This window comes from Diadema antillarum, unplaced genomic scaffold, assembly GCF_040938485.1.
Source record: "Diadema antillarum isolate AM-2024a unplaced genomic scaffold, OU_Dant_1.0 seq00000278_RagTag, whole genome shotgun sequence".
Taxonomy (NCBI): Eukaryota; Metazoa; Echinodermata; class Echinoidea; order Diadematoida; family Diadematidae; genus Diadema; species Diadema antillarum.
This window is the reverse complement of record NW_027271309.1, coordinates 423013-449470: the sequence shown is the minus strand read 5'-3', so window position 1 is coordinate 449470 and position 26458 is coordinate 423013. Positions and strand designations below refer to the sequence as shown.

The 26458-nt window shown below is 40.0% G+C and overlaps 1 protein-coding gene across 1 annotated transcript in view; it reads left to right on the top strand.

The window, feature by feature from the left end:
• The window catches only part of LOC139729977 (chromatin-remodeling ATPase INO80-like), a 141344-nt gene that overhangs the window by 66344 nt on the left and 48542 nt on the right, over positions 1-26458 (top strand). The window contains exons 26-28 of the mRNA XM_071640893.1: positions 2729-2831; positions 3290-3384; positions 5090-5206. Of these exons, the coding sequence (XP_071496994.1) occupies positions 2729-2831; positions 3290-3384; positions 5090-5206 (315 nt within the window). The remainder of the gene's footprint in view (positions 1-2728; positions 2832-3289; positions 3385-5089; positions 5207-26458) is intronic.

Below are 26458 nucleotides of genomic sequence, written 5' to 3'. Positions count from 1 at the left end.
GAAAAAAAAAATCAAACTTGCGTGAACAGTAATTTCTAAATGTAGCAAAAAAGGCTGCTGAAAACTGCTTATCCAATAAAGGTGAGCCAATGGAGTAAAATGGAGTCAAAAGGGGCCTGAGCTTTCGATCCTAGCAGAATCTTCGTCAGAGGCAAAATGACAAACATGCAGGGAAAGCAATCACATATAAGGACTTCACACAACAAGAACAGACAGGGACAAGCTGGGTACACAGAACAAAGAAAACAAAGGAGAGGGTGGGAGGTCATGGGCGAGGAGCCCAACAGGTAAAAGGAGGGGGATTAAAGCAGGGGGGTGGACAGACAAAAGGCAGAGGAGAGGGGACAGACAATAGGCAGAGGAGAGGGGACAAATTTCTGTAATTTCTGTAAAGACACAATACAGGAAATGTTGTCTTGTCATGGGGTGGAGTCGTAGTATGAGGGACGCTGGCTAAAGAGTACTGATCATCCACTCCAGCAATGAAGAGTGACAATATTTTCTGAAACAACACAGGGTCTAAAGGGGGCATACAGGGTCAAGTTGGGGGTACCAAATGATGTATCCATGGAGCAAGCCTTTATGATGTGTTTGTCACGGCCAAGAGTGGGGAAAGGGCTGTCTATGGAGAGTTCTCAGCATTTTGGTGACATACAAAAAAAAGAAGCCTTCTTCATGGGGAAAAGTCTTGTCCAGAGTGAGGCAAATGTAGTTTTAGATTGCTCTGTAATGCAACACATTATCGCTGCTGTACAGCAATGTGTTGTTTTTTGAAAACTCAAATGATCCTCATAAGCAGGAAAGGGTATTTATCGATGCTGTTGGAATGGACATTGTTAAATCCCTGTCCTTTGTTGTTGCTGCATAGTCACTAGAAGAATTTCAAGAAAAAAATGCAGTATTGTTGTACTCATCTGTACATCAAAATAGTTCTGAATATACTGACCATCAAACTGAGAACAGAGAATAATTGATGCTGTGATATTAACAATTATCACATCTTCATACATGCATTTTACCTCAAATACATCCCATTGTGAAAAGTGTATAATATGAATGAAGCAGAGTCTGAATTTTTGTAGCAGACTTGATAATACACCTGCGCCCTAAATCCTCCCATCTGTAAATGAATGCCAGCAGTGCTTTTAAAGCTCGATAAGAGAATGTTTCCAGTGCAAATTTGCCATCCCCCAAGCAGAAATTTCAATCCTGGAATGGGAAATTCTCTCCTTGTCCCTGTCCATGTCTGTGGTTCGGAAGAGAGTGGGGTCTGTCACCATTTGGCGATGCGTCCCCGGGTTGTACGGGAAGCTGCCCCATCATTACGGCTGATTACCACTGTCGCTGTCTGCTCCTCATCACCTCCATAATGATGCTGTTGCCATAAGAATCGCGACTGGTTTATATTACCTTGTCGTTCCCAATCTTGGCAGAGTCGGTGCCACTCTAGACAAGTATGGCTGTATGATTCCTCCCATTAGCTTGACGGTAGTAACACGTTCACAAATACCAAACATTTCAAGGCAGTTTCCTTAGATTTCTTCATGAATAAAAAAGATAAGTGATTTTGTTGAATTCAATGAAATATACAGTCTTCATAATGTCTGGTTTGCACATGGATTTACTAAGTATATTGTCAGGAGAACAGTATGCCATTCATGGCTACAATATGACATGAAAGCTTGCAGGAAGATTATCAGTAATGGAATTTTTGTTTCAACTGGAGAGATTTGCTGAATGACACACAATCCTGTGCAAATACAAATTAATGGAAACTGATATATAGAGAAACACTTTATAACTTACAAGACTTACAAAGATAATGTGAGTGCAAGTGACACAAATACATATGGACAACATTATGTCCAGATCATGATTTGCAGCAAATGTTCAGCTTGCAATGACATGAAATGAAATGATTCAATCTTGCTTTTTTTTTCTTTTTCCCCTACAAATAGGAATAGACAAATCTTGTGATAAGGGGGAATTGACTACAAAAGCAATATGAAAACACAATCCATATGCTTGAACTTGTGAAGACATTTTGTCTTGTTTGCCCATCATGTACTGCTTAGTATGATGGAAAAAAAAAAATGACTGACTGAAAGAAAGGAGTGAATGAATATTGCTATCTCATGGGCCGGTGCCACTATTCTGCTCCTGGAGCCGGCACTGATATTGGGTACAGCAACACATCAGGCAAATTTTGGGCAAAGTTTTTCAATTTGTCTGGTCTTGCAGGCCGAGTGGTCTGAATCAGGGCAAAAGGAAATCCAATTCATTAGCCCCGTCCCACATGTGGGATTGGGCGTGAGTGGTGTTTAGTGGGGGGAGGGCCCTCGCAAATTCAAACTGGCTGACCATGCAATTTTGAGATTGGCAGACTGATGTGATAATTGGCATGTCTCGGGTTGAGAATGCGACCCCCATCTCCAAAGAGAGTGAAATAATCGTCAGTAATCACATCAAGTTTTGATGCCATTTCTTACAGGGGTTTTGCATAGAAGCTTACTGTAATAACATTTTGGAACTTAATCTTTGAGGCATCAGGGCAGGGATACTTGTTCGAAATGAATATTTGTGCAGATGAATCATTTTCAAAATGATTTGATAATTACATTTACAGGAATAAAAATTGCCGAATCGCAGCTGTGATCTCAGATACTCACTTCACTTTAAAAAAAACAACAAATGTTAAGTGGACGTCGTGTGTCTTTTTGTTTTTCAGATTCAGCGAATGGTTATAACTGGTGGAAACTTCAAGTTAGACCAGCTCAAGCCCAAGGAGGTCGTGTCACTTCTACTTGATGACGAAGACATTGAGAGAAAATGTGAGTCCAGATGTGCCCAGATATTTTGTCAGTATAGCGGAAAATTTGTTGTGAATTAGTATCATGTCATTTAAGGAAAGCAAGTATAGTTCTGCACCTTGTTTCTAAATGTTCCATACTCTAGATATATTTTTCCTCATGGAGACTTCACTATAGATCCCAGTGAGTAAAGCAGTGAGAAGTGAGAGCTTCTGATAAATGTGTCTTGAATATTTTATGTTTGTTTATTTGCTTTGTAGATGTGAAGTAAGACATGCTGCAAATTTGGAGGTCTTGTATTGACTTTACCTGTACTATCAAAGTGAAATCCATAATCATTTACATTAGTTTCTTTGTATATTGGATACTGAATTGATTTAAAACTGTTGCCTCGGCATAAAAAATTTTACTCCCTGGCTTTACACGCTCTTTTAGCCCAAACTTTAATGTCGTCACCTGTGTGTCTGCTTTACCTTTAGTTCGGCAGAAGCAGAGCGAGAGGAAAAGCTGGGATGATAAACCTCGCGGCGTGAAGGAGCGAAAACGGAAACGGGACAAGGAGGGGGAGTCCATGGTGAGTGTCGGTTGGGGACAAAACGAAGAAAAAAAAAACTGTGAACATAATGAAGAAAAAATGAACAAAATGAAAAATAAGAACCAAAGATATGTATGCTCTCGTGCAGGGTTGATGCACCCTAAGCTGTCATCATGATAAACCACTATATTTGATGAACTCTCTACATTCCCGAGATATGACATCGTACCTAAAATGTATTCTTGTAACTTGGAGTTTGGGCAATAAGTAGAAATGAAGTGTCCCAGTGCTCTTATGCAACAGATTGTATAAACCTTATACCCCGGTCACACAGCACTCCACGTCTAAATCACGTACAAAAAGTTATGAAAATCTGGTGGACGTGGTTGTAAGTGGTAATTTTTTGTTCAATTTTGGTTTGGCCGTGCTTTGTACGGGGTATGGCCGTTGGCGGCTGTTCCACTGCTGAAGCACTCCCTAAGCACTGCTAACCACGTCCAGCCACGTGTATGTACGCGGAAAAATCAATTTGTCAGTGATAAGCCGCTAAACACATGCTATTTCCAGTAATACCAACGCGTAACATGCGTCAGATGACCGTGCTCTGCCTGCTAAATTTTCGCGTCGTACCGCGTCTCCCCAAGTTTTAATCACTGCTGGAACACGAATTATCACGTGTGTTTCATGTGAGTTGCACGTCTTTACCATGTGTGCCACCCGTGGTTGTCCGCGGAGTAAAATTTTGAGCAGTTCAAAACTTTTTACCGTGTCTGACGCCGTTCCGGTTTTTCCCCGCGTCTGACGCCGTTCCGGTTTTTCCCCGCATCCTGCCATGTCTGTAAATGGACCGTAGCTCGTCTTAAACTCAACATCAACGCGAATAACATCGTCTGCTTCACGGGAGACCACTTTTAGACAGGTTTTGGCCGTGATTAAACCGTAAAGCGCTGTGTGACCGGGGCTTAAGTGGCAAAAAGGAGCTTCCATCATCAGACAGTCTTAGCTTACTGAGATGGCAGCTCTCTTTGGATTTAGAGTTGTATCTTATTAGTACTTTTCCAGAGATTTGGAAATCAGTGTGGATGGATCAGCACGTGGGTAACTCTGTTTAGAACTTGTCACAATCAACAAAGTCAGGGGTATTTTGTACGCGTGAATGTATGAACTATGTGGTTAGAAGGTATGAGTTACCATTACGATAAGATGTGATTGTATGCGCTCTCCGAAAGTAGTGTACGGTGTTTTTGAAGATGATACTTAGGATTTCTCTAGACTCCTGGTTGTGTTACTTCAGAAACATTGTCCATGGAAAGATAAACATATATGACTTACAACAGGAACAGATTAGAGATTTATTTCAACTACTGTGCTTTTGAGTTTTTAAACCTTGACAGTGAAAGACAAATTTGATAATGATGATTCTCTTGTGTTTGTATGAGATATGCAGGTATCAGGATCAAGTAAATGCCTATTGCAAAGCACGGATAGATTGTGAAAGCATTGTGTAGTGTTAAAGACTGAAGGGTCTTCGTATTCACGTTGCTAAATCAGTGATACCTCAAGCATGCAGTTGATAAAAGTGCAGCGAGGTTTGCAAGAGCAATTGCAGCCAAGATTGCGATATGTGAAGGTCATGCTGGGAAGAGTTGTTAATGGGGTGGGGATGGGGAGTCATTATGTGAAGAGGTGCAAAAGTTCTTACAGCTTTGAGACTGAAGTAAGATGCTTGCTTGTTTCATTGCAGAAGGAGGTAGGGAAGAAGGTCAAGGGAGAGCTACAGTTTGACAGCACCAACGTGTCTCTTGATGGAGACGACTCCATCATCAGTGTGGACTCCTCAGCTCCCAGCCCGGTCAGTGTGGTGAGTAGCCTTCCTTCATCCTATCCTATCACATTCAAGTACTGTAAAACCAGAAACGTTCAGGGCATAAAGCTTTTGCAAATCGGAACTGATGGCCTTTTTTGCGACATGAATTTTTCACAAAGTTGCCTCTGACATTCAATGCACAGTGCAGACAAAATCTTTTTGCGTGCATTTTGCTCTCACAAATCTTTGCTCACAAAATTCCAGAAAGTTTCATGCTTGCAAAAATGTATGGTTTTACAGTATTGGTATGCTCCATCTTCTGGGCAGAGCATTGAGCTGCTATGGTTATCAGCAAGAGAACGGAATTGTCTCTGTCAAGGGAGAAGACAGACTTTGTCACAGTTTCAAAGAAAGAAAGCACAAAGTATTTTACTTGATATTTGAGGATTATTTACTTGCAGAAAACACTTTCTCCTTTTTTTTTCTTTGTATTTAGTTGTTTCAAGAACATCAAATCAGAAAAGCATTTCATGCAAAATCAGTCAAATTTGTACTAGAAAAAAAAAGTTCTTGTATGATACAGCATGAGCTGTTCAAAACTTTTTTCCATGACATAGCATATTTTATTTAGTATTGTCTTTGGGGCATGATGTCGTGTTTAGATATGTTTGTGACATTACATGGGAATCCCTTGACAAGGTCGTTGAGTCCAGCTAATTAACCTTTTTATATCTGGACCCTTGTATCCATACACTGTGAACACACCCACAAATGCACATTGTATGAACTTGTTCTGCTATGATAGGGTTACACACATAATACGACTCCATATTTCTGAACCAGGAACATAGGATATGCAAAGGGAAAGTGCTAAGAGTACTCTTACAAAAAACAACTTATTTGAGAAACATGTTGTCAATTGTTTTAGATTGAACAATAGTCATGTCGCAGACAGGACATGCCTTTTGTTACTTTCTTATTCGCCAAGCCAATCTGAGCTCATATAATATGGAACACACGTTTATGTGGTGCTCGTCGTTGGGAGTCACTGATTGCCAGCACACAGCAATGATCCTCACAAGAATAGAGAGTGGTTATTACCAGTAGTTTGCTGGTTTTAACATGACGTGACTTTCACCTACTGTTCTGTTCAGTACCTGAAACTTTTCCTGTTATATCTGCACAAATCCTCTTTGGTTTTCTTCATTTTCTGGCCCTAAATTCATTTCACAATAAAACAAACTCTGAATTTCCATAGGTTAACATAAGAATGGTTGTTTGGACCTGATGTCATGCCCCATCAAAAGCGGATTCTCATTGTAGCCAACCTCACCTTAGTGGCGAATCATTGTTCCATTCTGAGCTAAACTGTAGGTTTGTGCAGAGTCTAATTGTTTTTCTCTCTCCTTAATTTCTATGTTTGTGTGTGTGTGTGTGTGTGTGTGTGTGTGTGTGTTTGTGCAAGAGTACAAATGCATGAGGATTCTAGTTTTTCTCTAAATAAATATTAAAATGAGTGGGAACGTTTTCTTCAGATATCCTCAGAATAGTGTGCCTGATATTTGGTTTTTGACCTGATGTTTTTTGTGTGTGGAATCCCTCCAGGGAGATCTTTATCACCTCACGAATTTGAATCAGATGTCCCATGTTTTTCGCAGAGATTGGAAGTAATTGCATGCAAATGACACTGGGAAGAATTTCTTATCTTGTAATGCCACTCAACCATTTCTGAAGGTTGGCATGTTGTCTGGGTTAGAGGAAGTCATGAATATTGGGATGCTTTGGAAACTGGTAATATAAGTAAAATGATGTTCCAATCGTCGCATCTACAGGCTAGATTAATGACTAGTCTTTCTGTGTATGGGACAACAATTCTTCCTGGAACTTTTCCAGCAGTGATGATGATGGTTATAAGATGAACGCTTTGAATTAAATAGGGTTGATGGTCAATTCCAGCTTCCAATATCTGGTTGATTCACTCATTCATTGTGACCCCTGGCACTGATAGCAAACTCAGATCAAAACATTCTCAGACCAAATAATTGCTAGAGAAACCACTGAGTGAAACAGATATTATGTATGGATGATGCTTTGTTCATAGTTTAGTTTCATTTTGAAGATTTACAGTGAATCAAAAGTGGGAGCTCTCTCACAACTAGAGGGTACTAATCTGAAAGTCTCGCTCTTTCGTTGGAAAGGATCTCATTCACTTTGTCATACAATTAAATTGACTTACAGTCATCAATCTCCTTATCAATACTTTAAAAATGAAATTGACTTACAGAAATCTGAAATTTGAAAGGTTTTCCCTTGGTACAAATGTACTTGATGAATGGATAGTAGGGGGACCTGAAGATATCAGGTGAGTGCCTACTATTGCCTGCAGCATTTGTTCACCTCCTGTTCAAACGTGATAGATTATTCCAGGCCGAGAATCTGAGGCAGATATCTTATAAAGCATACTGAAATAGTTAGTGAGGAGATGAGCCACCAGTGAATTCATTCCAGGAAGAATGTTGACAGAGTACAGCCAGAGTGAGCCAAGAGGCCAGTAAAGAGCGTAACTTTATTCATTAATTTCCGGCCCTCATTGGTCCAATGCGGAGCACATTCTTTGTTCTCAGTATGCCACCCCTGGCTATATTGTGCCACTAGTTTGTTCAGTCAAAAGCAACAATACCCTCATCAGAAAATGGCTGATTTGTAGGAAACATGCATGTAACCCAGCACTTATCTCAAGTTTCTTTCATTGTTAAAGTAGCTAGGGATTGAAGATCCTACCTGGAAAATAACTGATTTACTGGTAGCGCACAATTTGAGAATTATTCATGCCTATTCCTCGACGGATGTGTACCAAGCAGCATGATCATGCAAAGTTAGATATTACGGTATACTGTAGATTACACCAACTTAGTCATGTTTTTTACCTGCATCTTTATTTGCGTAGCTTACATGTCTGCTGAAAACTTGACAAAAATACATGTCATTTCTGAATATGCATCAGTTGATGTGGCTATTTTATCACTCTCAACCTCCTCCCCATTCTACGCCGTATGGATTTATTGAATATTTTAAAACCCCACTCTGCCTGGATCCTTTAACTGACTGCTCCCGTTTCGTAGATTTAGGGCGAGTTATCTGCCGTTGCTAGGCACTCCGCATCACCACACCAATGCATGAAGGCTTTTAATGACAGGAGGTAGGAGCTGATGTCCCTTTAGCAAGATTCTGGGAAAGCCACCCACAGGGGTGCAGAGATTCCGGTAGATAATACAGCATTACTCATCCCCCGGTCTCTGACTGAGCTATCGTCCGCCTTCCGTAGAGACCATTGAGAGCGATATCTCCCCGTCATCCCTACCAGATGCCCTAATTATATCTCAGAAGGGAAATATTGTCTGTGGTGTGATGTGGGGATTTTAGGTGGGGTAGATTTCTCTCTCTCTCTCTCTCTCTCTCTATGGGTCTTTCTCCTTCTACTGTAAAAGTGGTTTCTTTCGCGTACAGAAACTTTCGCGGTTTCCATTGGTGCCGACTTTTTCGCGTGTGTTTAAATTCGCGGTCGGTAATGATAGCGTTGTAACAAGCCATGAGTTCAAAACATTTTCGCGTGATGTTAAATTCGCGGTTCAACCTCAAAGCGCGAAAAGCGCGAAAATAAAACCACCGCGAAAGAAACCACTTACACAGTTTTTTTTTTTTTTCAGACTTAATGTTTAAAGGTAAGATGTAAGGTGTCTCTATGATTTGTTAGAGACACTCCTTCATTTATTCATTAAAGCTGATGTGGAAATAACGTGTATACTCTATTCGCCATATATTTAGTGAGTCTAAATTTTTGTGAATCGGGACTTTGCAACAGTTTCGCGAATGGTTAAATTTGCGAATGTGGAGCACAATATTGAATGGAGAAATGCATGCACGCACGTCACATTCAGGTCGGGATCAGAGTTAAAATTTTGTGCATTTTTAGATTCGCAAATAGCACCCGACTCGCAAAATTCGCGAAAAATAAAAAATCACGAAAAATATTCAGCGTACACAGTACCCCGAAGAATACTAACAATGACAGATGTGACATGAAGGCCTGCATGGATGAAGTTACATTGTATATAATGTATTTGTTGCATCATATTATTTTTTGTCGTGCATGTAATGAGGTTATTATTGAAATCGGGACCGTGTATTTGTAAGATTTACTATGCATTCTTTTTCTAGTTTGCAATGTCACAAGTTTTGTTTTTCTGTAGATAAATTCAAAACAGCTGTAGAAATTACCAAACAAAGCAGAAATTGGGAGTGCTCTCTGCTAACATCATATTTAGATGTGAACGTTCTGAACTAGTCGTAGATTTTGAAATCCAATGCAGTTAAACTCTGAGCCACATGGATGTTAGATTCCAAACCGCGTCAGCTGTTGAATTTTTCATCATAATACTAGCTGAGGTTCACAGATATTGGATATCATGCGAGTTAATGACTTAGTGACAAATTTGTTGGCACCAGTGTTCCTGCGTCCCCGCCCAGTGAGCTTCCCATACAGACCTTGCCCAACTCCGTCCCGTCCCCCCACCTCCTCCTTGGCGAGTTTGACAGCCAGAACAGATGACACCAGCGAATGTGATGGGAATCTACGGCACTCAACCCGCCAGGGTCTCTTTCCTGGCAGTAAATTACGCTTTGAGGAGGCATCCGGAGCGGCCGTTGGGAATTCCAAGAGTTTTTCGAGATGGAAAAGAGAGATAATGTCTGACAAGCGTCCCCATTGCCGATGGATGAAGGTCCGTGGAGTCTAATGGGGAGGGGGGTGGGGGAGAGAAGAAACGAAGTAGGGGTGGGGGGAGGATTGTGTGAGCTAGCAAGACGGCCAAATGCAATTGAAGGCTGAGAGCAGACAACTGTTGTCTTTGCAAAGGTGTTGGATAACTCTTTTGGTAATTAAATGAATTCATTTCATGATGCCATTTGTTGGACTTGAATTAGTATGCCGAAAAATGGGTCCAAGAATTGATGAGTCGTGAGAGGTCAGACACGAGTAGAAAAATGGTTTTATAGATAAGAAAAGTAATGTATGAATTCAGAGACTTCCATTTTGTAATGTAAAAGATTAGATTCTTTGATGTTTTCATGCATGCCCCTCCCCCTTTACGTTACTCCCTGCACCTTTTCATCTTCCTCCCTTTTCTTGTCACAGCAGCATTCCTGCCTGACAAGATGACTGCTGTACATCAACATAGTTTTAAAATGTGTTCCATTCCTGTCCCCTTCCCCAATTTTCGTGGCTTTCTGTAGCCGTCCTTAATTTCAGCCAAGGTATTGTGATATGAAAGTCTACTGTGTAAGTTAGACCTGCATGACTTGATTGTATGCACTCTTTTTCTTCTTGCTCTAAACTGAATTGATATCATATTTCTTCTTATTCTTTATTAGACTATGGTACTTGCAGTGTAGATTAAATCACTTTGCAGTATATTTGATGAATTGTCACAAAAATTGAGTTTTATCTGCTTCTGGAGTTTGCTGGATTGAATCTTTATGTTTAGCTAGTTTGATCATGAGCAAATAGTTATTTGTTTGCATGGTGAATATTTGCAAAGATCTTTGGCAGTTCAGTATATAGCTGTTTGCAAATTATTTTTGGTTAGACTGTTGACAAAGTATGAATTCCACAAATTAGTACGAATGGATCCAGTTTTTACTTTGCTGTAGAAGTTCTTCTCCCAGTAATTGTCCATTACAGAAGATAGAATAATGATTGTTTATCAGAGCAAACTAGCTGATTACCCCATACCTTCCCTCCACCCCCTCGGGCAATTGCCTAAAGATGGCCGTTGGGAATCGGGGGTCAATCTTTGTTCAAACTGTATACAGGAAGCGAGTCTGGGGTTACAGCTAGGTCAGAAACTCCACACCACGACATCATTAACTCTGCCTCCTCCTTCCCATCCTCTTCATCTTCCTCGACCCCTCGCATTTATCTTGGCACGGCATCAGCTCACTTCTACTCCAGATATAAAGTTACAGGGATCCGTGACATGATGCAGGAGATAATCATTGTCAGGTTCCCCGCTCGCTCCCTCCGCCGTCTACCCCTGCATAGCGCCCCCTCCAGTCTGACTTCAGACAGGCCTAATTGGAACTTGGCATGTGCCCAAGATGAGCGGGCCGCGCAAGAAGAGAGTTGGGATAGTTTAAAGTGTGATGTCGTTAGTTCGATTGCTCTGCTTCTCTTGACTTCTGACCAAACCGGCATCAGCAGGAATCGACTGGTATCATGCAGGAGGAGAAAGAGGAAAGTGGAACCCTGATGGTTGCCCAGTCTTTGCAAGTGAAGCATTTTTTTCCTCGTAAATGCTGCTCGCCCCCCCACCATGCACCCTCATGTGTTTCGTATTCACAGTTTTTTTGTGTGTGAAGATTAGAAATCATTAGTTTGAGTGCCTGTAATGGGCACCCATTTACATCAGGAAAAAATGTCCTCCCTTTAAAAAAACAAACACAACAAAACAAAAAACAAACCAGAAATGGATTCTGAAAACAATTTGCTGTGAATTTGAATTTGGCAGCTTTTTCTCATACATCATTGTTGCAGATGTATAGATTATCGGAGATTCTTGTTTTATAAGAGAGTTTCTCAAAACTGTGTTGTGTTCCACTTGTTGTTGTTTTTTTTTCTGTAAACTGTGATGAGCTTCTTCACAATGAGATTTATTGGGGTAGTTTTTCCGAAGAGAAAAATCAGTCATTTCACCACAGTATGTCAGTTTTGAAAAAGCACCGATTTCTACAGAAATATAAAGTAGAAGAGATTGACGATTGTGTCATTTTGTAGATAGCATGCATCTGTGCTACTCTAACTTGAAGTGAACTAACTTGAAATGATTGGATGATACATAAAAGTATCATGTGTGCATGCTCTCTCTTTATATCTTGTTGAAACAAGAAGTGAACGAGTAACCAGACTAAATATAGACATCAGTGTGCAACCATGCACTTCAGATAAAGTGATAATTCTCAATATTTGTTACTCTTTATCATTTTTGTTTGTGTGTGTGTATATGAATGTGTGTGTTTGTGTGCGAAGAGTGAAGGGTGTTATCTTCGAATACCATTAAAGGGATTTTCCACAGCAACTGAAGCAACACTGTTATGTTTCATCCAGTACCTGTGCCGTAAGGCCTCACCAGCTCCAATTTATGAGAGAGTTGACTTTTTTCTCTTTTTTTGATGGGAATTCTTGCACCATCATGAAAGAAGATAATATTGATGATGCTAACTGTGATATTACTGCAGTCTGTGACATTTATCATTTGGTAGATAACAACACCATAGATAGTAACGGCACCATAGATAGTATCTGACCTAATGATGATTTGATCAGTATAATAGATTTCTCATTGTCTGGGCATTTATTTAATTCTTTGTGGAGAATTAAGTTGTGGAATTCTTTTGTGCAGTATTGAGACACTGTTAATCAATGATTTTTTATTATGTCAACTTTGTGGACATGGGAATATGTTGGGTGTTTGACTTCAAAAGTAGCCGATGCCAGCACTTCCCAGACACTGAAACTTGAATAGATAAGTACAGATGTCTGATATGTTTGTTGAGTGAACTACAACAATAAAAAGAAATGAAATGTATTTTATTTCTAAATTTTCCCATGCCAGGTTTACAAATGTCAAGGGGTAGACTTTAGTTGTGTACAGAAAGAAATTACAATGGCCTTATGTATCCCACTGTAGCAGTACAATACTGTTTACCAAGTAAGCCATGTATTTAGCGAGTCTAATTTTTTGCAAGTCGGGACTTCCCGACAATTTTGCGAGTGGTTAAATTGGCGATTGTGGATTACAGCAATAAACCGAGAAATGTACATGGGTTTTACATTCATGTCAGGACTAGAATTAATATTTTATGCATGTCTATACACATTTCTGCATAGCACCTGACTCGCAAAATTTGCAAAAATAAAAACTCGTGAAAATGTTTAGCTTGTACAATGATAAGTGATCTCACATGCCCCTTTATTTCTCCCCCTACATGAAATTAGGTATTTCAGAGGATTTTCTGTTTTCGAGTTTGCATGATAAAGTCAGGTTCTTTTACACATGTATATTACTCGTGCCTGCTAAGGTCCACTTCAAAGTCCCAGTTCCGTTGTGATATGTCATATACTTGCATGGATGTACCAAATGAAACAGTTTGAAAGAAAATGGAAATAGATGAGATTAATTCAATAAAATCTGTTTTCTCTGACCTATGCAGTAAAAGTAAAGAGTACTATATCACTATATAAGAAGCCATTTTTGTGACATCTCTCACTTTTTCCTGCTTTGACTACAGTTTTTAATATTAGCAGGCATTATATCTAAGTTGAAAGTGAGGACATGAAGTGACTCTTTCTATCACAAACTGCCTGCATATGCGCATCAAACCAAAGATTGCTCAATCTGTATGAGTGTGCATATATATATATCAATCAGTGAGGTTAATAGCCCTGTTGGAGAGAGCAGGATGAGAACTCTTTTTAGCCCAGTATTGAGCAACATACTGTATACGCCATATATTTAGCGAGTCTAAATTTTCACGAATTGGAACTTCCCGATGATTTTGCGAGTGGTTAAATTGGCGATCGTGGAGTCCTGTACTGAACGGAGAAATGTATATGCGTGCGTCACATTCATAGCGTGATCAGAGTCAATACTTTCGTGTGTCTTCAATTTCGTGAATGGCACCTGACTTGCGAAATTTGAGGAAATAATAACCTCGCGAAGTATTTGGCGTACACAGTACTGTTCATATAGAGCGGGGCCTCATTGATAATGCAACCTTGATATTTGTCTTACCTGCTTCATGTGGGTTATGTAAAGACTACTTCAAGGTATTACGAGAAAGTATCAGTTCAGGTTTCAGTTTTGATTTTTTTTTCTCATATTGGCAGTTTTATTATGTGTTGTTTTTTTTGTAATAGTATACAGTGTAGCTTCATAGTTTATTTTGTATGAGCATGAGAAAACCTGGCTGATCTGTACAGAGGGTGATTCCCACCCTTGACACTTTATGTGGAAGAAAAAAATTGGCAAATATTCACACAAAGCAAAATCAATTTGTGGTTTAGATGATAGAACAATGGACTTATCAAAGATTTTTTTTCCCCAATACAAAGAATCAATGTGAAAAATATATGTATGAGAAAATTTCAGTAATTTCTTTGTGTTCTGTACCAGGTGGTAATAGGTATTTTTCTTTCTGGTTGATTTTGTCAATATAAAGATATTTGAACTAGGTCAAATTGTGTAAAAGTTATTAGAAAGGTATTTGCCTTTATTGTTATGCTCCTTTCATCCAACTTTTATGTAATGGAATGATTTACACTCTATGATTAATACCAAGTACCACTTTCAGGACTGAAAATGATCCTCAAATCTTCTACACTACAGTTCTTTAGTAAATTGGTTCTCATTGGTTCTCATTTGGACATTTTATCTTTTTTTTTGCACATGGTTAATGGCAGAGGTTGAACTGCTCATCAGTACGTTCTTGAGATTTTTAGCACACCCAAAAGTGTCGAAGTTGCAAGACTTAACGTGGCAAACTTCCATTCAGAAGTTACCAGCAGGTTGGCTGAGCAGAATGAATCAGAATGCAATATTCCTTTTCTTTTTTTCTGGGAAGATTAGGGTATTTTTTTGTCGAATACTGTAAAACGAGGAATGTTCGCATGCATTTTAATTTCGTGAATTTCGCGAGAGCCAAGATTCGCGAAATTGAAATGCACATGAAAGTTCTTGTCTACACTATATGCATTAAATGTTAGAGGCAACTCACGAAAATTTCATGCCGCGTAAAAGGCCGTTGGCTCCAATTCGTGAAAATTTCATGCGGCGAAAATATTGTGCTTTACAGTAGCCTCTTGAACAAATATGCCCCTTTTTCGCTTTCTTACTTGTAGCGATATTTTATGGTGTCGATTTAATATTTCTATAAAACCAGAAATGTTCACGTGCATGAAATTTTTGCAAATTACTGTGAGACACCCAGATTTGCAAAATTAAAATGCATGTGAAAGTTGCTGTCTATACACTAAGCATTGAATGCCAGTCACCAATGCGCGAAGGTTTCATACCGTGAAAAAGGCCGACGGCTTCAATTCGCAAAAAAAACAAAACAAAACAAAACAAATTATGCTACCAATGTTTGTAGTTTTACAGTATGTCATGATCTGCTTGTCTCTTGCTTCACAGTTTTTTGCAAGTACACGCATTACTATTTACTTATTTGTTATTTTCTAATCAAAGAACCTGGATCTTTGCCTATCCCACTGACCTGCTGCTTTTGATGAGTCATTGTTTCAGTGAGGATGGCACATCTTATATGATCTCTTGAAAACAGTGATATATTTTGAAATTCAAATGCTTAGCCTGCAGGTTTAGTATGTAGATAGTTGATTTGAACTAAAGTGTGAAGAAGCAGCTTCCGCTGGTTGCTCACCTTTTGTGTGAATGTTAAGTAATGAATATCACTACCCAACTCAACACTGAATATCCTTTGTGAAATACAAGGGGGGGGGGGGATGGGATACCTGTAAGTTTTGTTCAGTTCATCATTAACCGGCTGGTAATTAACGACTTGTCATCAATTCCACAGCGACTGAGAGAAGTGACATGTTTATGGATACTGTAAAAGTTTTCATTTTAGCAGGAAAATATTATGGAGGGTCTAATATTGCACAAACAGGCACAATAATGGTACTTACCTGTGACGTTTTATTGGTGCAATTTCTGTAACTTTAAGCAGTGTCTTTTGTTTCGTGATATGGTGTTCATGACTTACGCTTTTCGGTCATCTCTTGGTCTATACCTCTCACTCGTATGATCGCCAACACTTGTGCAGAGTAATGTTATAGGTTGTTGGATTTTGTGTGTGTGTGTGTGTGTATGTGTGTGTGTGCGTGTGTGTTTTGTTTTTCATGAACATGCAAAGGTAATGTGCTTTGTGAGTGGGCAAATGACTGTTAAACTTGAGCAATTTTTTTGATTTTTTAATTCGATAGGCTTCAAACAAATGGATGATGTGCATTAAAGCAAGTTGCATAATCAAAATGTTTTAAATAGGAATTGACCATGTAGGATTTTTTACCAATCAGCAGTGTTTACATTGATGTTGCACTGGTAGAGAGTGCTTAAATCTAGGTAGGGTCATGTTGTATAACAGTCCATTGTCTTCGATGAATAAGACTGAAATGACATGATTTTTTTTTTTAATACACTTCAAAGCATAATATAAGATACTGCACAATTAGAAGTCTGCATGTGTAGAAGCAAGCCTACATTTCCGTGAGTTCTTAATGAATGGCAGGCGTAGGTCTGACCTTTCCATCTCCCAGGGCTGCAAGACTATGGAGTGCTTTATTTTGCACACCGGACTTGGACGTTACTAGTTTTCATCTGACGGTTTTAATTATCAGAGCATTGGCCGCTATCTAGCGGGAGTGTCTCTTTGATGAAAGGACCCCAATGAAAATGAAAGTCTTCAGGCACTGCCCGGCCTGTGGAATCATGGCGTGGGTGTTCTACGTTTCCCTTATAATATGCAAATTACGATACCTATTAAACTAGGAAGGTAGACAAACAAAACAAAAGCCAGGCTTACCTGAATGGTAGGAGACGATATATGAGGAATTGTGCAATGCCGAACTTGCCTGTCTCTTTTAGACACATTTGTTGTTGATGATTGATTAGAAAGTAATTTAGGCTCATTCTTCCCATTTTGCATGCCAATTTTGCATGTTAATTGTGCGTGTGTGCAGGTAGGTCTGTGTGGGTGTGCGTGGGTGCTCCAAAAGTGTCTATGCAAACAGTGGGAAGGGGCACAAGTCGCATGATTTAAGTTGGATGTTGCAAATGAGGCACACGCATTTGTCAGTATCTGTTATTCCACATTTTAGGCATCAAACTCAATTTTCTTTGAGCAAACTCGGCAGACAGGACGGCAAGAGAGCTTGCAGGGTAACGATTTGGAGCGATGATGATCAAGATGTGAGATGAATGGTAATGCAAAGCACTCATCTTATTGTAAGCTCTATCTTGCCTGTCTTGTCTTATCTGGGGCAAATAATGCATGTGTTCCTGTATACCTACTATTGGAAGCATTCTCCTGGGAAAATTGGGCTGCCCCACAGTATCTGAAGCTTCAGTAAAAAGAGAGGAAAGAGAGCAAAAAGCTTGAGACATGAGTGATTGTGTGCGGTGTAGGAAAAAAAAAGAAGCAGGAATTGAGAGTAAAGATGGGTATACCAAATTAGAGCAGGGTAGAGTTGGTGATTGGTGGTAGGCTGGATGAGGGGAGTACCTAGTTTGCATGTCTGAAGGAGGGAGAGCCATCTCCTACCTTGTCTGGGATTCAGATGGTAGGGAGTGACTCACTGCATATGATTAAAGGCTTGACACCACCATCGCAATTGTGCCACAACTTTGTGGGGAGTGGCTGTAATTTGTTCTCTCCGTGTGTCTTCCATGACAGAAATGAATTGGGAGAAAGGATGGGGGGGGGGGGGGGGTTAGAGCATGAAACCAAGGCAGATTTTACCCCAAGTCTGAAATCAAGGTGAAAGAAGCAGAAAATTGGTTCAAGTGTATCGAAGACGGCTTTCCCACGGCAAAGCCGGCCAAGCAAAACCACGCGATGTGGCTGCTAATTTTGTGGGCAGATGCCGGCTTAGAGCCTGGTGGCCTTGGCAAGCATTGCATTTCAAGGGCCAGATGTAGGAAAAACGGCCACATCAGATATTCTTGGCCGGACTTAATGAGAGATGCAGCGGTTGACAATTGAAGTGTAGTTTGGGACTTTTTGTCAATGACCACGAAAGTGTGAGAACAAGAGATGCAATATCATACACTCAGTATGGTTACTGTCAAGCTTCATTTCACTTCCTTTGTCTCTGCAGGGATTGTCTCGTTATAGTCTGATTGCGAAGATGTGATGTTTTAAGCTTTTCTTCAGTGCCTGTAACAATTGTGTCATCATCCTTGAGAATTCTTTATCCCTTTTCTTTTTCTTTTCTGGAGCTGATATGCTCCTCTGGTTAGGAGTGGCTATGATGCAATGTTGAGAGTTTTAGAAGGAGTAATGCCAGCTTGGTAACTATCAAGAAAACTTGCTTGGAAACATTATACTCTCATTTGTGGTATGTGTAAGTTTGCCGCCGCAGACTGAAGTTCAAAGCTTCAATTGAAACAGAACCAGAGTCTTTAAAAATTTGACCTCTAATTGCTGGATTGACATATACTTACAGAGGCTCTCTCTGTGAAATCTCGTTGAATTTGATTCATCACTATAGCTTGATACAAACTGACCAAAATGCACAGTATAAAGAGAGCTGCGTCAGAGTCAGTCACTTTCCTTCGAGAAGGCTGGGGAGAAAGCAAAGACTTTAATGTGTGGTCAATGCTGGGAGGAAAATGGAAATTCAGAAGAAACTCCTCCTGGTTTCTTCCAGTTTCCAGCGCCCTCAGCCTAAATGAGTAGATAGACTCCCAACTGCATACATCTCCGACCCCCGCTACCCTGGGGATATTTCGTCCATCTCTCTCCTCTCTCTTTCTTCCAGCCTCCCTCTCACCCTTCACTGTAATAGGGTGTTTCACGCGGCATCAATTCCCCCCCCCCCCTCTCTTAATGCTCACCCACAGGTAGTCCGTGCTGTCTGCATTTTGACAGCCGTACGCTGAGTCATCCGTATTATGGTTGATAGTGTCTTATGGTGTGATTAGTGTTAAATCACCTTTCACCAGTATGCAAATTTTCATTCACCGCTCCTGGGCCCCACCTCACACTTGGCTTCCATCGTTGTTATGAGAGGAGAGTGGAGTTAACTTTCTCTTGTTTCTGTCGCCACCCCCTCTCCTGTTTGGTCTAACTGATCAGCATATCAAGGAGTGATGAATCTGATTTTCAGGTGTCTTTTCCTTTTATTCTATAAAGAATATATCATTGAGATTCTTCTGACACACACCTGTGCACTGGCAAATTTTGAGAATTATCTATCGTTTTCCCCGACCACCCCTTCCCCATCCCTGCCTCTCCCCTAAATCTACCACTTCTCCCCTATCTATCGCCTGCACCACCACCCTCAACTTTGATGCAATTTTGAAGTTTGTTGAGCATACATAATCCAATTGATTATTCATCACATGAAACGTTGTGCACAAATGTAAACCCCTGGATTATGCATGCCCTGCGTGCGTGTGCGTGCATGGTCACTCTATTTCACCTGCTGCCTCTACCCCCGCTCTGCCCTGGTGTGTGGGGAGAGCCGAACAGCTCAAATCTTGGTTGTGATTCTCTTCATTTGTCGATTGGTATACCTTCCCAGGCCAGTGCCCTGATGTTAGGCTGAGGTGGCCATGCTGCCGAGATGAAAGATGCGCCATAATTAATCTGCCAGGGGGCAAGAAGCTGATTCTGTTTGCGCGGTAACGAGGACAAGGAAATATTCACTTTGAGCTCATTTATCAGCAACTTGAGAAGGAATGAGTCAAATGCAAGAGATCCCATTTTGTGCACTTACCTGTGCACTTTGCCATTCACAGTCTTACTACTCATTGCCACCTTTGACATCAGCTTTCACACATGGTTGCCATTTAAATGTAGTTTCATTCAGATAGACATTGATGAGATTACCAGGAGTAATTGGTGACACACAAAGATTAATGAGGTGTCAAGATTGAATTTATCTTCACCACAATGAGAAGTTGTAAAGTAAAGACATGAGGACCATTCCAGGAAAACAAACACTTCTTTCTATTCAGCAATGCACACCATGTATGTGCATACAAAATGATATAATTTTCCACGATGTCGGTAGCTTTGGACATAGATTTGAAAATTGTTGCAGAGGAATTCAGATTTGTTTTATTGTAGTATTGTGGAAAGTCTTTGGAGGAACTATCAGAGAGTGTTAACTATTGAGAAATATGATATACTGTAACGAGGTAATTGGCTATGGCCTGGTGACATAGGTACTTGTTCATTCTTCCAAACAGATGCCTCGAACTCAATGTGAAGACATTTTGTGATATCCATGAAACCAATGTCGACATTGTACAAATGAGTACTACAGTTGTGAGGTTTTCTATGTAATCTCATTAGCTTAAAAAACATGATAGACAATGACAACCCCTCCCTGGCTGCAGTGAGCACAGGAGCATCTTTCAGTGGGTATATGGCAGGGTGCTACAGGAACACTTGCCCGATTGCCCGAGGCAAGTGAAAATTGAATTCGGGCAAGTGTTTTTGAACAGTGATAACAAATTCTTGCCTGAATTGGGCAAGCAAAAGGGTTTGAAGCCTCCTTTTCTTTCACTTATTCCCCCCAACAAACCCACAAAGTCAGCCATACAGAAGCCCAAAGATAATAGCTGTTTAGTGATGCAACACATCTTATATTTCATTCATTCTAGATATAGTATATGTGTGAAGAAAACATCATTTTGTTCTGTCTTCAGTTTGTCAGGAATCTTGCACAGAATATTTGCTTATTTACACAATATATCAGCTGTGGATAGAAATTTTGTATCACATAGAAATGTTAATGAAAAATTCTGGGTGATGTTCATTATTCCAAAGGTTCAGTATTCTTAAACACACAAACTTCGTACAGGTAGAGGTTTGTTGATCCAAAAATTAAAAAGGGTTCGTTAATCTTAACATTTGTGCCATTATTCTAAAGGTTCGTGATTCCAAAAGTGAAATTAGGTTCATCAATCCAAAAATGTAATAAAGTCTGTTATTCAGAATGTTCATTGTTCCAATGATGAAATAAGGTTTGTTAGTCTGAAAATGAAATAGGGTTTGTTAGTTCTAAAATGTCAAGAAGGTGCATACTAATGAACCTTTTTTCATTTTTGGATTAATGAACCATTAGAATAACAAACCATATTTCATTTTCAGATTAATGGACCTTCAGAATAACAAACCTTCGAATTAAGAAACTGCACCCAAAAATACATCTCAAAATCATTTCAGGAATTGCTTGCTTGCCTTTTTCCGCCCAGTTCTTTCTTTGTTTGTGTGTGAAGTTTTGGTGATTGTGATGTGTTAAAACACATTTATCATGAATTTCATGGGCCATACCAGGATGATGATATATCTACATCATACAAAAGTATTCAAGTGGTTTCTCTTGGACCCAACAGATGAACTGTCTCCCCGTCTGGTTGATTACAGTAGGACCACTTTCTGTGCTTAATCTGCCAAAGGCATTCACAAGTATGAATGTCTGATTCGTGGATGGCAGGTCATGAAGTTGTTCAGCCATTACCCATCTTCACTGATTCCTATTTTCCTACATGGAGGGGACTGGTATGATTCGAAGTCATCCATTAATCAAACGAATGCCACAAGTGTCGAGACGCCACCGTGTCTCCTGTCATTCCAGTCGACTTTCACAATATTGACTCCCGGCTTGGAACCTGTCAAGACTGTGAGAAAAAAGGGGGGAAAAAATATGAAAATCATCACCCATGGATGGATGACGATGATGCCATCGCCAGAATTGAAAGGAATATTGACTCAGTAATATCCTCCTGAATCAAACCATAGAGCAGATCAGTGGAAACATGCAGGGGTCACAATAGTTCCTGATTTGAACAGTTAGAACACATCCATGACTAAGTCTACATTTCCAGATGAAAAGGAAAGAAGAAAAAAAAAATGAGTATAGGTGTGTTTTAGGAAACATGACTATTCCCAGTGTAAACACAAGCTTTCCGTGAAGAGGAAGTGGATGCCCACTATTCTGAGAATCGAAAGAGCTGTGCACCTGTTCAGTCATACCTTTTCTATGAGCGTATGATGACTTCCTGACCAGCCCGTGACCCTATGACTGGGGGTTTATGGTTTGGCGTCATCCGAGTTTGCGAGCTGACTCCTCGGTCATGCACGCCCCTTTGCCAAAGATCATTATTAGACTGTCTGTTTAGATGCTCTCTGACTGACCGAACCCTATGGAACTGTCAACACTTACAATAGAGAAACTGTCCTCAGCATTATTTGCTATATTGAGATGTAAAGACTGATGCTTGGTATCTTTGATTTTTGTCCCTTCTTGGGTGGGGGGGGGGGGGGGGTCTTTATATTTTGGCACAAAGGTAACTGAAGGACCTGATGTATTTTGGAGTTGTTTCTCTGACCCCTGTCTACTATGTTTATGATTTGCAAAAGCTATAAGAGATAACTACAGAGCCCAGCAAACAACCATGAAATTGAACGAAACTTTGTTATTGGATTAACTATGATAGTCTAGTGGGATTTATGAAAAATTTGACTGTAAGAGGCATTTTAGAGTAAAAGTTGGGAACCACACCATTGGGGATAATTTGAGTACACTGAATTAAAAAAAAAAGACGGTTCCCAAGCGAAACTCTTAGTACTAGACCATCTAATTTGCATAAATGAAATGGCTACCAAATTGTCACCATCTTCCATTCTTGCAGGCTATTACCTCTAGTAAATTGTTGACAAAAATGACAAATTAACACTACTTCTGTCCCAAAATGAGATGATGCGCCTGTTGTTATTCATCCTAAAACTGCCAAACCATGCTCCTAAACACTTTGGTTGAAATTTACAACTTAGGTGGATTAAAGTCAGGCCATGAAATGTGCAAATTTTGTCTGTGTACACCAGCAAATATCAAATAATGAATGTGTGCTGACACATGCATATTTAGGTATACCTATTTTATGCTTGTTTTAGTCCGTGGACTAAATCAAATCTATGGATTTGATGAAAAGTGCATAAATTGTGAATTCAGGCCTGTGTGTCAGCATTACATCAAGGTAACAAACTTGTTGATATGATTTCAACTAGAGTGTAGCTTGTGGCATGTCGCTTCAGATTTTTGTCAGTTCTCAAAGGTGTTTAAATCGAAAGATAGAGCTCGTCAGAATTGAGAATTCTTCCATTTGTGAGCTAACTGCAGCAGAGGTTACCAGGTTCGCCCGACTTCTGTAGTGCTGTGTGCAGAAGAATCACCTGCCTCTTTACGCTCGTCGACTGGCAGCACCCCGTGGAAATGTCACTTGATAGAAGAGAAATGTCTAATTGATTGGAAGCGGGTGCACTGGGTAAAAGGAATTGATTCCAACTTAACCGCAAGTAATCTCATTCCGTCCCCACTGGACAGTCCCCCAATAGCTGTTTAGGAATCCTGGCTGATTTCCACCGCCTAGGGTCTGTGCTGTACCCCGTCCAGCGCAGCCCGATGGGATGCTGTAAGTCTGCATCTGTTTCTTATGGGGTTCTTGAGGTTTTCTTTGTAGAGGACTATTTAAGCCAGATTGAAATGAAATGAATGCTCCTGATGGGAAAAAACAACTCTTTGAGAGAATGTTACAAATGATGCCTGGTATTTTTTGATTGTTTTTTTTTTCACTGCATTGACACTAGTATAAAATGTTATGCATCCTGTGTGGGGAGATGTATCAGCAAGGCATACAAGTTGACAGAAAGGGGTTATTTGTGGCTACATGGTTTTGATACACTTTCCTCATAGTTGTTTTAATCTTATTAATCAAATGGCCAGTGGCTACTTTGTGTGCCATAGGCCCTGGGAGCATTTACTATTTTCACCTCCATAGAAGGAGGTTTGTTTGCGAAAACTTTCCAGTAATGAAGTTCTTTTCTAGCTTTGCAATAGAGATTGAAGAATGAACAAAGCAATACCTCAGTTAGTAATGAGGAACTCCTATCATTCAACTGTGTATAAGCCTTCTGCTCACTGTGCTGTAAATTCATCATTAGTGAATAGCACATGTATGTAATTCCGACAGGAGCTGATGAAAAAAAAAAGAAATTGTATTAATGTGATCATTACGATATCATTTTTAGTGTGTACCTGGGAGTATTCAAATATAAAACCTTTCCCTCTATTTCCAATAACTTTTGATGCATGTGGAGTCATGCATCTTGCTGGATTTTCTGTTCCATCGCTTCTGCGGTCATGGAGTTGTGGGCATGTCAAAATTGTTGGATCCCTTGAACGCGTATGTGAAGGTAATAAATTAACGTTGTAGTAAAAGTCTGGGGCGTGTCTGCACGTCCAAGGGATACCCTTCGTTTTTACTGCAGACTTGCCATAGCCATAAACGGGTGGATGTCGAGGTACGTTAGACGCCGTAATAAATCGAGGCAAAGATGTTCAGTTATTATCCCTGGTTAATATTTGATGACAATTATGCTGGAACCATCGTTAATCCTTGATGAAATTGTGAGGTTGCCTCGGAAACAATGCAGACACTAGTGAAAATGCCTGAGCAACACCCATAAAGAAGGAAGAATAAGAAGAAAAACATTGAGCCGTGTGTTGAGTCTCAGTTTCAATGTTCTATGCCCATGTCATTTAATAAATCATGCATACTGACAGTGAGAAAATACCTGTCATCCTCAGACCAGTATTTTTATTCTGGCCATGTATGCATGTCACAAAGTCCATCAATAAAAACTTCCCAAGCCATGAATAAAACCTTATGCTGGTTTGAAACAGATGTGATTTGGCCAGTCGTTATAGCTGAACATGTGTGCCTGTATGCCTCCTTTCGAAGTCTTTCAAAGGCATTCTGTCTTCAAATTGTTACTCCCTCCATTCGTGTGAACACTTGCAAAAAAATCTTGAGGTTTTGATCACAATCGTCATCCCGCTATTTTGAATGTGTGAATGCAGCTAGTATTAGTAAACCCACAAGCCAGCAGGCTCTGAGGCTAACGCTATAATAGAAGCTTTATAATGCCAGGATGAAATCAATGTTATCGCAGCATTGGGTGACAACCAGGATCCCATTTCATAAAACCTGCCGTCAGTGACAACTGCCACATTTCCTTGACAAATTTGCTCTCAGCCAATCAGATGGAAGGATTTCCGCAGCTTTTAACAACTATCACAACTTGTCACCGATAACATATTTTATGAAACGGCGCTCAGGTTTAATATTGCACATCACTAATCAGAAATGTCTGCCTGCTAAGCAGAAGTTTGTCATCGAAATGGACAAAATGAGCACCAAGACACTGAAACCAAACCAAGGTAATAGTGGATTTGAGGTATAATCCCTTACAGCTTAATGACCACTAAAGCAGGCATGTACACACAAAAATAAATGCAGCTGTCCAAATGTCACAACTTGCCGCTACTGATATCTTACATTCTATTTATTTCTTCTTTAAATGAACAATGAGGAAATTGGGGTATATAATATTGGGGTATTATAAGCACTATACAAACCTGTATGTCATTGAGCTCTGACATTTTGGAAATTAAATGCAGTCTACATGCCCAAGTGAAATGTTAATTGTTAGAAGACTTAAAACTCCTGCAAACACTCTGATAATTATTCAGATAATTTGTGGGAATTTCTGAGTCAACCACATTTTGTATAAAATCAATTCAAACTGCAGAGTTATGTAGTCTGAAGTAAACATTATAATGTGTATAATGTACTGATAAAGCTTGTTTTAATCCACGCGTTGGTATTCTGTCAAGTGCTGTTGCGAGAGCACTGAAGACCTGCCTGTATGTGAAAAGTGTTACCGGTCAAACACCTTAAAATAGCACACCTTTTCCCCACACCAGGGCTATAGCATCAATGTGCTAAGTACACACATTTAGCCCCTCCGCAGTGCCCTGTATCTACAGCATTAGGCTGTTTCACACCGAATTGCCGAGAAGGGAGAGTGAGGAGGACACTCCCTGCTGCAGGGGAAAAACTTCCAGTGAAATTTGAAGAAGGTGTGTGCATGTGAGTCCGGGAATGGTCCCTTACGTCTCACTGGACTGTTTGCATAGGGCCCAGGTGCATTGAATCACAGCTCACTCCATGCCATATTTTCTGGAAGTATTACAGTACGTTTCAATTCCTCCCTTTCCTTTCCTTGCTGTCTGTTTCCCCTCCCCGCTTTCTTTGTTACAATCTTACTTTATGTTTCCAGTCTTTCATTTTTTTTTTTTTATCATCTCATGAACCTCTATTCATCCACTCAGACCTATATCTTTCTGTTTTATCCACGTTTGATGAAATGTTCTTTTCATTCATACTTTCTAGTTTTCCCACGTCTTCTCTCTCCTTTTCTTCTTTTAAAAAAAAAATGTGTATTATTACTTCAAATATCCCTTGTCTGTATGATGTCATAAAGTATATCAGGTTAAGCCATGTTTATCTAGCCAAAGAATTGCTCAAGTTTCTGCTCCTTCTTTTGTCCCACCAAGTTGTGCCTGCTCAATTCAGATAGCTAACATATAAAGTCATT